Source organism: Heloderma suspectum, chromosome 2 (genome assembly GCF_057233095.1).
Source record: "Heloderma suspectum isolate Gila_16-S chromosome 2, 16-S_ref, whole genome shotgun sequence".
NCBI lineage: Eukaryota > Metazoa > Chordata > Lepidosauria > Squamata > Helodermatidae > Heloderma > Heloderma suspectum.
Window position 1 is genome coordinate 193,937,231 of NC_139459.1, and position 16,160 is coordinate 193,953,390.

The window sequence follows — 16,160 nt, forward strand, 5'->3', positions numbered from 1 at the left end:
TCTATCATCTTGTTGTTGAACTTTGTCCTTTGATTAATCTTGAGGGCTCATAACTGAGAGATTTCATGTTCATTAGCATTCTAAAAGGTCTAGTTCTAACACAGAGGAAGTACCCATCTGTTGTAGGAAGTGGAGACCACCTAGCTCACACAAAATAAAAATGGGGAACATAAGCATGTACATTAGCCTTAGTTCAACATTGCATTCCAAAAAAAGGAAAGCGAGGTCTAGGAGGTTTTGCCATTTACAGCCGTCATTAAAAGTTGACAGAGAAAGTTGTGCTTTAATGCTCACTTTGACTGCCTGTACAGAACAGCAAGAAAGCTAAGATGAAGCATAAGTTCTACACTGGAGAGATTTAATTATTCTATTCATGCCTTTTGGCTGAGATTAGGGTATTGCACAGTCTCTCTGTTTATTCACATCTTCCGGCACTCTAAAGAATGTACAGTGTTTTTGGACACACCACTTAAGTGTTTTTGGTATTCTCCATTAATTGGCAGAAGGGCAATACCCATCAAGAATCAATAGGAAAATACAAAATTCTTAATCTCAAACAGTTGTATTAAACCCCACCTGTCTGCTGGCAGAATGGTCCCCCCATCCCAAATCCGCTCTGGAGGGTTGGTAGATTTGGAAATCTGGAGCAGATTTGGAACACACACGGCAGCTGCAGGGGAAAAGAGCAAGGGGAAGTCTGCTCATGCAACATTAGGTTTACGCCATAGATTACAGCATTGTGAAGTTTTGGGGGTAAGGTGAAGTGTTGCATTAGCCTGAATACTGCCACATTTTATGGGAAATCATTACTGAACACATCACAAAACAATATGGGTCATATTAAGATTTACTTTTCTTGACAGGCTTTTAGAAAAAAAGATTCTAAAATCTTTTTTTAAAGATTTACTTAAAATACTTCTACAAAATGGAAAGCAGTTATTACAGATATTGGTAAGACAGAACTTTCTGGGAAGAACCAGGCCAGATGAGCCTATCCATTGCATCTCACCAACAAGTAGCACCCACTGAGGGCCCTGCTGAAAATCCACCTTGGCAGAAAGGTTTATAATCTAAGCTAGGTTTCTGAAGGCGAGAGATGAAAGTGGCTGTAAAGTTAAGATACTTAATTCATTATCACATTCATTCTGTGCCCTTCTCTGATGCACAAGGGAGAACCTCAAATATACAGCAGTGTGTGTGCACTAATGGAACACTGGGTTTCAATTTTTCACATGACCAAGTTCTGAGTGTACACACTTTAAGAAAAAGGGCATTGGTTTCACTAAAAATAGACTAACCAGAAGAGTGTAAGTGTAGTTTCAACACACACAATTTCCCTATGCAGTGGATCAGCACTCATTTCCCCAAGGATTATGGCTGTTCTTTGAAATGAGGAGGATTACTGCCGGCACAAAATGCATTCTCTCCTTTCCAGCCACAACACACAAATGAAACAATAATGGGGTGTTTTGAACAGATGGAGGCAACTTCCCAGCTACAGAAAACATTTTCAAAAACAACTTCTTGCAGTTTCCCTACCAACATGCTTAGTGGGTTCTGCCAGTTATTTCCCTACAATAAATGTGATATGGTGCTATATACTTTTACATTGCACAGTAAAATTCAAATAAAAGTCTCAGTTAAACTAAACAGACTTCTACAGTTGATCTTAGTACACAATGCTGCTGGGAAGAGTGAAGAAGCAACTTTGGATTTTATTGTAGGTGTTCATAATTGGATTATAAGTAGATGTTCAGAATGGTACCATGTTTCATTTCAGCATTGGAGAAGCAAAAAAGTTGCCCTGACGTCCAAGGCTGGTTGCAGACTTGCTTTTGCTTGCAAATCTAGGGAAAAGGAAACACAAAGAATCAGCATGAAATAGTTTTCACAAAGTATGTCATAGCATTTGCTTGGTGGATGAACATCCTCCCTCTTGGAAGATGGCCTTGTCCATCTGTCATTAGTATTTGCCCAGTCTATGCTTCACATTTTCAGAAAGTGTCCATTAGAGATTTCACAATGCCAAGTACAGAAGATGTATGCAGCCTAAGAGATTAGGATTAGCGCAAGTATGCTCATCTTTACACACATTGCCTTCCCTTCTCCCACCCTCCCAAACCCTACCCAACTAGTGCTGATGACATTCCTGGGTGTTTAGCAGTCTGCAGTAGCCAACTTACACTCACACTGGCCCACACTGATAGGGCTGGAATATATAAGATTGTGCATTGCAGTTGCCTAGCGACCATAATACATCACCCTTTCTTAGCTACAGCAAAACTGTCTAGAGGCAGATGCATATAAGAGCTGCTATGGTACCCAGCATCACATTTAAATATCACAGCTGTCCCATAAGGAACTTGCCTTTAAAGAAAAAGCAGACACGAGAACCTTACATGTCCCACAAGAAACACTGCAGCCATCTATGCTGAATCACAGAATAGTAGGGTTGGAAGGGGCCTATAAGACCATCGAGTGATATAATGCGAATGGTGGTTCTTTCAGCTAGTATCACTGTACTTCTCCTTTGGAACATTTACTGTCTGGACATGGATCAACTATCCACTTTGTTCCACTCTACCCCAGCTGGTCTTGTCAGACTTCAAAGCATTCCCCCCCATCATCACATAGTTAGAAAAAAGTCACAATATCCCTCAGAAATCATGCTTATTCCCTTATTGCCCAGCTACATTGACTTGCTACAATAACTCAGCCAAAGGCTCTAGGAGTCTAGCAAAGGTGGAGGAAAATATTTTGTTCACTAGACTAAGGAAGCAACTGCCCAACTTACTTTGGTGTGGTTTTGCTGAATGTAGACCTGACCTTCTGGGATAGCGAGCTGCTTGAGGGAGTCTTTACCAGCTGCTGCTCTGGAGTGGTGAGTGGCCCCAACATGCTCACTTTGCAACAAGACAACACAGGCGTCACATTGCAGTTAGCATTCTTAACTCGGGATATCGAGTAGTTCCAACATTAGAGACGTAATTATGAATAGTCTCAAAGCAACAGATAATGCTTTATTTAACTTCATATACAAAATTGATATAGAATACCATAAAGTGGCATTTCTCGCTCTAGTTTCTACTGCCAAGTTCATTTAGGCGGCTTCCTCTTGGTTAAAAAGAATGAGGCTTGAGTATGCACACCGTACTATTCAGAGTTACTAACGTGCTCCAAATAACCATCATTGCCATGCACGTTTTCTGCCAAAGAATTTCAAATCTTGCAATAAGGAAACAGAATGTATATAGATTTAAGTAGCATAACCAGTTCTCTTAACAGAATGTAGGAGGGGCTGGACATGGAGAATATAGAGTTGCCACTGGAAATGGAAACCCTTGTCAAACCCCCTCTCCTTTCCCCTTAATGTGTGGTAATGGAAACACAGTGTGGAGGTATCGGGATCTGTTCCACATTGTTGGCTGCTACTGGGCAGGGAAAGGCAAAACATGATACTCCTATGCTTTTCTATTACTACATGTTACAGGCAAGAGGAGGAGGAATTCAACAAAGGGTTTCCATTTTTGGAAGCAGCCTCCATGTTCTATGGCATATCTAGTCATATTCTGTAACTCTCTTGCTCCTAGAATATGCATTTAGGATTGTGCAATCTCAACTTTTAGTACCAAACAGACATCCAGGAAGGAAGTGAAGAAAAGGGGCTGCTTAAGTAGAAACGAGGTGGATGAGAGGTGGCATGTGTGAAAATGCAACAGCCTGAATTAGGATTAGAACCAGCTGCTAGCAGTAAGAAACTGGTGTGAAGAAGCAAGGCTATCTGATGAAAGGGCCGAATTTCAGTTAGTATACTTGTTGGATCATGGCTAGCAATACAATAGGGCATGATTACCTTTCACATCTGGTGTGCAAGGTGTGGAATAGGCATTTGAGTTTTCGATGATATGTGCTGGCTCAATGTTTTCCTGTTCCACCATCATGAACTGACTCCAATATTCCAGAGGCAAGCAGATCAGTCGCTCCACAACCTGTAGAATCACATAGGTATCTGACTAACTCTTCTCTCAGAATGGCACAGATCAACGCCAAGCAACACAAACATGAATAGATTCTGTGTTACCAGACAATATGGTCAAAATTCATGTTCTGCCTCAATTTATTCACACTGCTGACCTACTTTAGGTTGCCTTTTTGTGTCTTGGAGTAGTGTCATAGGATCAGGATCTGGCACAGCATGACCAACAATTGTCGGTCCAAAGACTTTGGCCAGGTTGGAAACATCCATTTGGGTATCTGGACTCTGAGCCACTCTAGACAAGAGAAACAGAGAAATTTAGGCAGAGCGTTTGTGCAAGGAGAAATACTCTAAAATGGCAAGTCTGCCATTCTTGGCTTATGAACTATTCAGGATTTCATTTATTTCTCCCAACACCTTCCTCAACCACACACACACACACACACACACGAGCCTAAAGAAACAGAATTATAGCATTCCTTCTCTACTTCCTCTTTGAGAACATACAATCCAATTGAACCTACCTCTGCAGGTGTATGATGAGGAAAGCCAGAGTGTCCCTGTTAGCCTGGGGGAGCTCCCCAACAGTTTGATACATAGCTGCCACACTATTGTCCTCATCCACGATTTCTTTAAACAGAAACACAAAAATGGTGTTTCTGTTATTGCTTTTAACACATCAATAGGTTCCATAAAGAGATAAAGCTGTATCCGAAGTGTTAGCAGTATATATCTACTCTTGAGCCTATAATAGGAGTTATTGTTACCCAAGATTCTAGGACATCAGGTCAGTAGAACCTCCAGACTCAATATTAGCAAGGGAAAAGTTAATTTAAATAGGCAAACTATTTGGTATTTCCCTAATGTATAATAAGACCTACAGAAACACTGCTGAAGAGTTTTAAAAGCAGTTTGCACCAGGTTAGGGATAAGTGTGCTCCCAGCCATGTAGTCTTTGTGTCCCCCACCTCCCCATTAGTAATGTATTAAGGTTTTTCATTACCTATAATGATAGAAATAATGATAGAAATGGAGAAGAATAAAAATAAGAGAGAAGATTCTTGAAAAATAGGTGTCATTCCTTATGGTGATACAAAACTATTGGGAAGAAGAGAGGCTTCTAATAACGTGATTATGTCTTTACTGTTATAGTCTTGGGCCTCTACTGTGTTACTAAAAACACAAGACTCAATTTTCAGTCAGACAAGTAGGAAGATAACAAGCCAGAAGACTATATAAGGGAAAGGGGATAGAGGAGGGAAGTTTCTTTGTGTCAGCTGGGCAAGGAATCAAAGTAGCAAGTCACAGCAGTTGCTGTTTTGGGGAAATATTGTAATCTACTCCAGAATGGTATTTCATATGCCAAGGTATTCCTTGGCATATGTCACTCATGATTAAGAAACCAATTCGAATTCTACTATCCAGTCATCGGTATCAGGTGCAGCCTATATTTTGTCTGCCTCTAACACAACAGCAGAGGATCAAATCATTAGTTACTTTCTGTGTCTTACCTGGGATGAAAGACTGAGAGCCAGTGTTTTATAAACATGGAGAAAAGCAATGGTTTATACTCAACAAGTCCTAGTCACTGGTGACAGTCCTGAACTAATTCTTACCTGCCGCCTCCATAAAGGTCTTGTTCAGACGGAAGGTGAGAACGGGCTCCTTAAGGTTGCGGAAGAAGTCTTTAAGGAGGCCACATACAGCATGGATATCTTCTACCTTGCTAAGCAGGGGCACAGTTTTCCCTCGAAGGAACTTCTCCTTCAAGTCTTTCACTGTGCGGTCACAGCCAGAAATTCGGTAGAGGCCTCTCTGTTGAAAGAACTATCTTTAAAGCATGATCCCCAAGATGTTTACTTAGAAATCCTCCTGGCTTCAATGAAACCCACTTCCTAATGCTTAGGATTATACCCATAACTACTGCACAGGCACCTTTTGATAGAGGCTGTGTATATTTGGTGTCTGCAGACTCTGTCAAATAGAGCCCCCAGGGGAGCCACTATATAATTGTCTTCACTCTAAACAATTCCATAAACAAGGTCCACATCTTTCAAATTCACTCTTACCTCATGCAGCCCTCGCTGCTCAATCTCATTCACACAGTGAACTACAATGGAGGGGATCATTGGAGGAGTCAGAGATACAAAATCCACAAGGGCTCCCTGAAAAAAACACACACAGTGATTTCCCATCTGTACCTAATTTCACAAAAGTCTCATAGAAGACCCTGAAAGACACAGATTTCAGGTCTTTTAGTGGACAGTTTGACAGTAAACTATCCATGGAGTCAACAATGAAAGACACCACACAACTTCACTTCAAGAAAACAGGGAGCAAAGAATAACTTTTAACTAAAATCTGTAGCCAAGTGCCACATTCCAAAGGTCAAGTTTAAGATTCTATCATTGAACTCTGTTATGGACCATAGCCAAATATGAAGAAAAGGAAGGTAATATCATCAATATGGGAGGCACTAAGAATGCTTGAAGAAACTTCACATGCTCCCTGGCCAGTGTAAAAGGATGTATATCGTACAAGCATAACAAGAAAGGCTATAGCCTTTCTAGTAAAGAGAAATCACATTCTCCTCCTTCCCTCACTGTTTCATATTGTATAATCTGAAGATAATATCCTCAGATCTTTCCAAAAAACCCTAGGTATGCATAACATGTGGTAAGATCCAATTGAGCAGTTGTTCTCCGATTGTTCCCCTAGCAAACTGTCAAGCACTGTTACCTTCTGCTTCTTGTTTTGCTCACCTTTCTCTTTACATCTGGCCCAATACAAACATGCCGTAGGGATAGCCAGCAAGAAAACCACACATTGTACATACCCTAAGGATACGAATAGGACGTATAAAGCAAAAGCTTTTCTTTAGATCACTGTCTAGAGGACATCTTAAAACTATAGGGTAAGCTTCTGTTGCTGTTACAGAAAGGTTCAGTTAACAGATGTGTTGTTTCAACGGCAGCCTCGTAGAGCGGAAGAGATCTCCTCAAAATGTTGCTGCTACTTTGTTCCAATCGGAGCCAATGTCGCCCTTGCAGTATGCCGCAGAGCCTCCGCAGGACGCTATCTCAAACAGCTTTTTTAAAGGTTGAAAAACCTTTTCATCTCTCCCCTGGAATTAAAAGGGGAGGCAGGAGCAGCATCTGGATGAAGTTTTGGAAGACTAGCCTGCCAGAGCTTAATCATCACTCAAAGTTGTTTTGAACCTCCTATCTAATTAGGAGAAATCAGGGCTGACGTGCTCCATTGTAGTTTATGGATTAAGCAATACCAACATCTGAGGACTTGCAAGATCTGTTTGAAGAAAAGGATGGCTACATCAAGGCGAAAAAAGGGATCTTCGCCTACCCCACCCCACCCCCCATACCTCCCTTGGCAAAGGCTCCGAGAACTGAAGATACAGGGGAATTACTTGCTCTGATAAAAACTTTGTCTTCACAATTTGCTGAACAGGCTAAGAGGTTGGATACAATTCAAAATTCCATCACCGCCCTGCAAGGGGCTGTGGATTTAATCAACACTTCTTGGCAAAAAATGGAGGCGAAGGTTAATGAGCTGCAAGATCAGGTGGCAGGGAACGAGACTATGTCACAAGCTTTTTTCAACAATTTTTCTGTTACAATTTCTCAACTGGAGGCCTTTGCGTACAGGGCAAATGTGTGTATCATTGGTATTAAAGATTTACCTACTTATGTAAATGTGTCTATTTTGTAGACAAGCTTTTGCAAGAGATGCTCCCTGTGCCATCTGATTATTCACTTGATATTGAGCAGGCATTCTGTGTGTCAAATGTCAAAGGGAATGGTTATACAATTATAGTCCAATTTGCAAGTATCTCCACAAAAAATTATATCCTGCATTTGGCAAGAAAGGGCGGAAATCTTCTTTGGAAACAAGATAAAGTTATGCAATTTCCTGATTACACCAAAGAAGTTGCTGATAAAAGAAGGCAATTTAGCAAGGCGAAAAATCTGGCAAAACAAATGAACTTACATTATCACTTAAAATATCCTGCTACATTTTGCATTTTTTCTGAAGGCCAGATGAAGTTTCTAAATCACAAAATGGTGGAGGCGTGGCTAAATGGAAAATCACGTGAGATTTCTGTTCCAGCCCGATGAACTGGAATCTACAAACAGGTTTTGTTAACTGGCCATGTTTAGTCTGTAAGATTCAGGCTAGGCCAGAGATAATTGCTCATATATATATCCATCCTTTTTTTTCTTCTCTCATCTTTCTTTCTTTCTTTCTCTCTTTTCTTTAAATCCTTTCTTTTTAAAATGGGTATGATATACTGTACTTAAATTTACTGTTTGAGGGTGTATAGAAATGCGCACACTCATTTATATATCTCGTACAAAATACATTAATAATTGTTGTAAGGCTGCTTTTAAGCTTTATTATTATATAACATTATGAAATTTATTAGTGATTTGTTATTATTATTATTTATCCTTTTTAATCTCCTTCCTTTTTTATTACTATTATTATCATTATTATGAGACTGGTTAGTAAGATTTTTGGCTGGTTAAATTAAGCTTTACTATTATATGTTAGCTGAAGGGCAATATATGGTTACTGGAAATGAATTGTAGGTCTGCTTCCTTGTTATAAGACTGATGATATGTTATTGAAATGTAAGGTTGATTATTTATGCTGTATTGAATTGTAATATTGCCAATGTTATAGGTATAATTTTAAGTAGAATGGGATTTGAAGTTTCTGTGTAATAGAGTTTAAATTTAATCCTTTTAAATAAATTTTATATATTTTTTTCATGCTTTCTTCTTCCTTCGTATCTTTCTTTCCTTCCTTCCTTCCTTCCTTTTTCTCTTTCCTTATTGCTGTGTCCTCCTAAGAATACTGTATTGTTGGGAAATTGTAGTTACTGATTTGGTTGTTGGTACTGTTTATTTTATTTATAAAGATAAAAAATAGAATAAAAAGTATTTAAAAAAAAAAGAATGTTGCTGCTACTTTGGGCACAAGGTGCCTCAAGGGTATTTTCACAGCTGTGCTACACATTACATTTCACCCACTTCAGCCTCATTCCCCATTCTTCAGATCGCACAGAAAATTATACAACTGCAGGCCACTGAAGGTATCTCATATACAGAAGCATACCTCTCCAATTCTGACAGGGGTTCCTGCTAAGGTAGGGATGCAGGGCAGGGGGCAGCGGTCTCGACATTCTGGGTGTGTCACTACCCGACAGTCTCTGCACTTCAGGGACATCTTCCCAAACTTTATCCTCTTGCCACATGGAACACATGACTCGGGTTTAATAACCTGGGGATAGAGAATGTGTGTGTGTATAAGGAACTGGCCTGAACTGGAATAAGTGGTGAAATACATTTAGTCCCGATAAAAGTAAGTAGTGATCATAATCAGTAGTTTATTCATTTCAAGATCTTTATCCCACCAGTCAGAGAGGCTCTCCAAACAGCTAACCACCAAGTTAAAAAAACATATTAAAAGTCCATTTTAAAAACATTAAAATCCTAGGTAAGAACAGCAAAAACACACCATAGCAGCAACATCAGTTAGTCAGCCTTCATAAACAGAATGACTTTAACCAACTCCCTACTCCATGAGCTTGCCACAGGAGCCTCCCTGCGCAGGGGGTTTATGGCACAATAGCAGCTAGGCCACATTGTACCACATAGCTGCGTCATTGCAAGTGCAAGTTCTGTGGGCAGTTACACTCAGTCTATGAAAAATATAATGCTTAACTAGGATGTCTTTTCCTTAACCTTGTCTGAAGTTGCTGGTTTTGACATGTCAAACCCTAAAAAGTTTAGGAGCGCCTCTCCCTACCATTCTACCCTGGAATTGAGATCTACAGCGGAGGCCCTTTTCATTATACCATCACCTTATGATTTCTGAACTTCTGAAACTTTAATGGTGCCTTCTTGGTGGTGGCAACCCGGCTGTGGAATGCTCTGCCTGTGGAGGTCAGACTGCCACCAACATTGCTTTTGGCGCCAGGTGAAAAGGATCCTTCATGAAAAGACATTTTGATTTGATGGTTGGGCCTATGCATTTCAGCAAAATAGCCGATGGCTGGTGTTGAAATTTTTTTGATACTGACTGGTTACGAGGCATTTGTATTGGTTTTATAATGATACATGGTGCATCGTGACCCATGCTGGGATTGTTTTGTGATGACAGACGAGATATACATTTTAAAAACAAACTATGGTTAAAATGATTGGCTGCAGACTAAGATGTGAAGTGAGTTTGCAAATTATGGTTAAGCATCTACAGAAAGAAAGCCATAATTAAAGCAGTTTCCCTGCTTTTCCAATCGTTTTGCAAAGTGTCAAAAAGAACCTGTTTTCTATTTATTACATTTATAAACAAAGATCACCATGATTATAAATCCCCAGAAACGCAGAAATCTTTTGGTTAGATTTGATAAAATTCTTGTGGGGTGAAATCACAGTGATCTGTATAGTGACCACTTCTGCTAAGAATAGCCCACAATGAAACAATATCAGGGAACAATGTTTCCTTTCATACTATGTTTATTACACTGTATATATTTATTGTTCTTATTGTTTTATTACATTTGTCAAATAAATAAATTATACATTTTTAAAAAAGAAAATAACTTGCTGATGTCCCCTTAAACATGCCCTCCCAAGGCTGGATTTACAAGTTATACCATGGTTTCACTGTACATTTGGTATCTTAATCAGAATTAAAGCAACAGATGATTAAATGCGTTTGCACTGTGCAGAGGAGGGTACCCACCACAGAAAATGCCCTGTTCCATGTGACTTAACTCCAGAGATGATGCTATTGAGAACACAGCCTCAGCTGAAGTTCTCAAGAACTTCAGGAGCAGAGGAAGAGGTTCACATACAGAAGAAGGGATTTCTTCAGATATCCTGGGCCCAAAAACTTTAGGACTTTAAAAAGATCTAAACAAGCAATTTAAATTGGGCCCAGAAACTAGTAACCAGCTAGTACTAACAAGCCTACCCTGAAACAAAAAGGAATTCAGATAGGGTGATAATTGCCTGCTCTCTCACCGTTTTTGATACAAAATCATGTAGTCTCATCCCAGTGCTCCCAGGAGTGCTTGATCCATCTGTTTCAGATCTGTTTTCCAGTTTCCTGCTTCCCAAGCTTGAGTCACTGTTCCAAGGCTGTAGAATGGCTGGGTAGAGAAGATAGTCATTTTACAGATTTGATATAGGATTCAAACTGACAGTAGGCACCCCCAATTTAAACTAGTGAATATGCCATTTCTCACATGTCACAACTCCTATTTGCAATGGCACACTAATGCAGCTTGAAAGATGAGTTTCAAAATATCCAATCTTGTCTCTCCTTTCCTATTTTTAGTATTAAAATAATGAAGTGTTGACTTAAAAAAAAAATCCAAAAGGTTACTTTTAGATCCTTTTCCCAACACAGAGCTCAGACTTCAGAGAGTGGAATATTTGGCAGTCAGCTTTCAGTGCACCTCCCTAATCCTTATTAAAGTAGAAATAGAAACAGATGTGCAGGATGGATTTAAGCAGAACAGATAAAATATTTCAGGAGTGTGTTTTTCCCTTCTTTCTGTTATAAAATAAAAGAGAGCAAGAGATTGAAAATGAATATATCTCTGTGGTATGAGCAGCAAAACAAAAGTCTGCTCCTAGTTAATTCATAACCAATTTCAAACATAATCTAGACACATGTTCCCATTTTCTGTTGAACTTCAATAGCCAGAGCCTCCTCTGAAGTGCCAAATCACAGAAAATAACTCTCATTTGTATCAGCATCTGTATGGCTACAGAAAAACATGGCTTAAAGGCTGTGGTTGTAAGGAAGTCAGAGTATTTAAGTTTGAGGCATAATAATCTGAAAGCTCACACTTACCTGCCTTTCTACGGCTTCCAACATAACAAGGTATAGTCTCAATAGTGGAGATTGCTTCAATTGGGCCTCCATCATTAGGTACCATGAGGGTTGTTTTTGCAACTATTGATTCATTTCCCTAAAATAAGACGTCAAAGAGATTAACAGTTGCAAGATGAAGTTAAGGGGCTCTCTCCTCCTGAGCATATGAAACCTGTAATCCATGTTAACTTAGTGCAGCTCAAAATCCTGGCTTCAAAATAAAGGCATCCTCAGTGAACCTGAGAAGATAGCTGCTGGGGTGCAGCAGGACACTTTGCATTCACATTTTATCTTCCAACAAGACAATGAAAATGACAGGATGCATAGGCAAGTAGCGTATGAATGGCTTCCATATATCATCTGCTCCTTGACAAGCAACTATCTTGAAATTCAAGTTCTACCACTTACAGGATTGTCCAAGAACAGTCATTCACAAAGTGTGCATACACAATGTAGACTCACTGAAAGGACAGGGAGCACACAAATAGCACTATGTTGAAGTGAAGCAGTTATGGGTTATGTCTGGATGGGGGACCACCGGGTGCTTCACATAAGGCACTCTGAACTTTTCTACAGGAAAACGGGATGCATTAGAACAAATTATAATTTAAGTTGCGAAGGGATCACTGCAGTATCAGATATTTGCACTTCCATAGGGCCTTATATGAAAGGCTTGAACTGCAAGTTCATGAGAAGTTCACACAAAACTTGCCACAAAGTTTATAGGCACAGGGATGTTAACTGTGCTGATACCTGTTATACAATGAATTTCCACATTTGCACCAAGAGGGAAATTCCCATATGATCACAGCAAACAGCATTTCTACACCTTTTAGAGCTTGGGTATGGAGAAGCAGTCATCTACTTTAACAGTGCCCTCCTTTTGATAAATGTTGACATGTTGATCAATCCTAAGTAATGAAAAGAAGTGTACGTTCCTAACACCAACCCCACCCACCTAATGGCACATAGTATTTAAAACACAAGGCACATCTGTCATAAAGAAACTAGTATAATTTCAGCAAAACCACATACTTGGTCTGCGGTAGAGCCAATGGAACGCGTTTTCTTTAAAGGACCAGGTGGGCCTTCTATAAACTGCCTGGACGAGCGCTGTACAGAAAATATTTGCAATATGTGTTTAAGTCAAAACATTACAGCATTCCTGGGAAAAGAGAACATAAATTCTATCTGAGAGCTCAGATGCTAAATTCTGTCACATCTTTGTATTTACAAGGGATGTGATACTCTTGAAGTCTAGTTGCATTTGTAGTGCAGCCGTTTTATAAAGGGTTCTTTCCTGTTTCTTGTGTGTCTTATGAAAGACAACCAGATGAAAGTGAAGAAAATTAAGTGGGAACAGATGGAAAAAGGAATACCTCTAAACTTAGAATTTCTCCCTGCCCTTTTAGTATATGTGAAACACAATTCAAAATTTCAGCTGTGCTATTAACTGTAAGCCAAACCAATGTGCAAATTGTAAATTCCATCTCAGATGTCATGAATCTGTTCAGTCTCAAAGCCCTGGTGCAATGTACTAAATATTTGAACAAAATTCCAGATTTGAAACAAGCAGCTTAGATGAAACACACCTTGAAATTTAAGTGGCTCTCTAGATAATACCAGCTTGACAGGTTACTTGTACTATTGGCATAAGGCAAGCAAAAGTTCCTCACTGGAAAATCTACCCCCACTAAAGAAAAAGACATGTATATTAATGAACACTTTAAAGTGTACATTACTCAATGAGTGTGGAAAATATTTGCTAGTTTGACCATGTACAACTACTGTCCACTTGATACTGTGATGACTCAATGACTTGATACCTTGATGATTGAAAAATGCATACAGACACTAATTCAATCATGCGTGAAACCCTCACTTTACATAAGACCATACAAGCTAGTAAAGGGGAAAGAATATACATACCCTTTTCTCTCTTTTCTTCAACCTGACAGTCTTTACCAATGTGGAATCCCAATCCTGGAGATGAGAAAAGAACTTGATTAGAACTTGATGCTGACATGTTGATCAATCCTAAGTAATGAAAAGAAGTGTACGTTCCTAACACCAACCCCACCCACCTAATGACACATAGTATTTAAAACACAAGGCATATCTGTCATAAAGAAACTAGTATAATTTCAGCAAAACCACATACTTGGTCTGCGGTAGAGCCAATGGAACGTTAGCATCATGCAGACAGCAAACATGAATGTGATATTTGTTCATTCTTTTATCATCCATTTACATTACTAAAACTATGAATCTCATGACCTGCTAGACCATATACAATAGAATTTGGGACCAAAAGATTAATACTGAAGTGTAGTCAGATTAAGAACAATTCACATTATCAGCACATCTCTCCTTACACAGGGCCATATTTTCACATCATTCTAAGATAGCACAATAACTGAAGTCAGATCAGAGTTACATTACCAGTGATTCATCGGTCTTGTCAAAACTGATGTCGGATAAATTTGACCCAGATTCATCTATTGTTGACAGTCTAAATATAAAAATAATATTTAAAAATCACACATATGCACATAACATTCACAGTTCCAGACTTCACCTTTATCAGGGCTTTATGATTACTAACCCAATTACTTAGCTTTTGAACCCAAGCAGAACCTACTAGAAAGAACGTATACAGAATTGTATGCATTCTATACAAATGCAACTTTGCAATACAAACATAAGATTTGATGCCTGGCACAGAAGAACTTGGAATGCAGGGTTCATTTTTATAAGCAGCAAGGGTGTGAACAGCCAGCCTTAAGAACCTTTAATTCCCACTGGTTTCAACAGCAGAAAGCTGAGCATGTTTCTAATAAAAGGTTCCTCCTGTGCAAGCACCGGGTCATTGCTGACTCCTAGAGGGACGCCACTTTCGCTGGCGTTTTCATGGCAGAGTATAGCGAGGTGGTTTGCCATTGCCTTCCCCAGTCGTGACTACCTTTCCCCCAGCAAGCTGGGTACTCATTTTACCGACCTCGGAAGGATGGAGGGCTGAGTTGACCTGAGCCGGCTACCCGAGACTCGGCTTCCACTGGGATTGTACTCAGGTCATGGGAAGAGTTTCGGTTGCAACACTGCCATCTACCACTCTGCACCACACGAGGCTCTATGTTTCTAATACTCCCATAGAAATCAATGAGACATAGATTTTGTTAATAGCACATTATCTCCAACTGCTATATCCTTTCTTTTTTCCATTCCCCCAATCCTTGCTAAAACTGGCTCCTGGAGGGAATTGTAAGGCAAAGAGAGATGTGCTTATTGGTGTAATCCGGCCTTTCCCAATTTGGTGGTGTCCAGATGATTTGGACAATAACTCCCATTATCCTCACCCAGCAGGGCCACAGTGGCAGGGGATGGTGGGAACTGTAAACAAAACACATCTATTGGCCCCCAGGTTAGGAAAATCTGGTTCAAACTATTCTGTTTGCAGAATCTGGGTTCTTTTGGTATATCGTATATGTGCACACAGCTGGGGTATATGCAGAGCTATGCGTATTCTGCTCATATGGGAAATTGATGTGTCTGTTGCAGAATTTGGAATTCTGAGAATCCCAGCTTGCAGCTAAAATGATGGTTCTAATAATCATAGAAATAAGATTTTCTAACATGTAGGATTTGTCATTGAAGATTCATAAATTAAGCTGGAGCTTTGGGTTGGACTTTCAGAATAGCTGCCAATTATTGATATTACTGGTTCCCTTACCCTTTTTACATAGATGTTTTTACCTTTCCATCACCACCATTCCCCTTCTTTTTAACTTCCATCATTCTAAACTTTGCCCTAAAGAACAAGTTGTTCAAAAACCTGAATCTCAGAGAAATAATTATTTTGGTAAGACATTGCTTTCCTGCTGCAGAATAGGGGTTGGGGGGGGGGGCAGCCTCTCAGACAAGGCTTAACTATATGCATTCTCCTTTACTTCTATAGAAAGGGAGACAGCAGAAATACTTAGTACAAGTACCAAAATTCAGCATGACTCTTCCTAATCTCCTTCAACATCATTTGGGTCTGCATAATGAGGACTGTTCAATTTACATTGCATTATTTCATCATTCCATCATTATGGGAAGCTCGTCAAAGATTCAGTATCTTTTCAAATACAATCTCTTTTCAAATCTATTGCTGTTAGATGCGAGTGCCTGTCTGGCTGCAACTCAATGCAGCATTCTCAGTGTGACCTACACCGTTATTTTCAGTGTAAAGCATAAATACTGACTGAAGTGCTGTTCTAAATGAGTGTCTTCCTCA

The 16,160-nt window shown here is 39.6% G+C and overlaps 1 protein-coding gene across 4 annotated transcripts in view; it reads right to left on the reverse strand.

The window, feature by feature from the left end:
- Positions 1 to 265: 265 nt before the first annotated feature.
- RACGAP1 (Rac GTPase activating protein 1) overlaps positions 266 to 16,160 on the reverse strand; it is a 38,734-nt gene continuing 22,839 nt past the window's right edge. For 2 of the 4 annotated variants that reach the window (XM_084837146.1, XM_084837144.1), the window contains 13 exons: positions 14,327 to 14,396; positions 13,814 to 13,867; positions 12,920 to 12,997; positions 11,864 to 11,981; positions 11,026 to 11,153; positions 9,113 to 9,277; positions 6,046 to 6,141; positions 5,593 to 5,791; positions 4,501 to 4,606; positions 4,139 to 4,271; positions 3,854 to 3,989; positions 2,795 to 2,903; positions 831 to 1,847 (listed from right to left, as the gene is read on the reverse strand). In XM_084837146.1, the coding sequence (XP_084693272.1) occupies positions 1,772 to 1,847; positions 2,795 to 2,903; positions 3,854 to 3,989; positions 4,139 to 4,271; positions 4,501 to 4,606; positions 5,593 to 5,791; positions 6,046 to 6,141; positions 9,113 to 9,277; positions 11,026 to 11,153; positions 11,864 to 11,981; positions 12,920 to 12,997; positions 13,814 to 13,867; positions 14,327 to 14,396 (1,468 nt within the window). In that variant the 3' untranslated portion in view covers positions 831 to 1,771. Of the gene's footprint in view, positions 671 to 830; positions 1,848 to 2,767; positions 2,904 to 3,853; positions 3,990 to 4,138; positions 4,272 to 4,500; positions 4,607 to 5,592; positions 5,792 to 6,045; positions 6,142 to 9,112; positions 9,278 to 11,025; positions 11,154 to 11,863; positions 11,982 to 12,919; positions 12,998 to 13,813; positions 13,868 to 14,326; positions 14,397 to 16,160 lie in introns of those variants that run through there. The other 2 variants (XM_084837145.1, XM_084837147.1) reach the window with 2 other exon arrangements.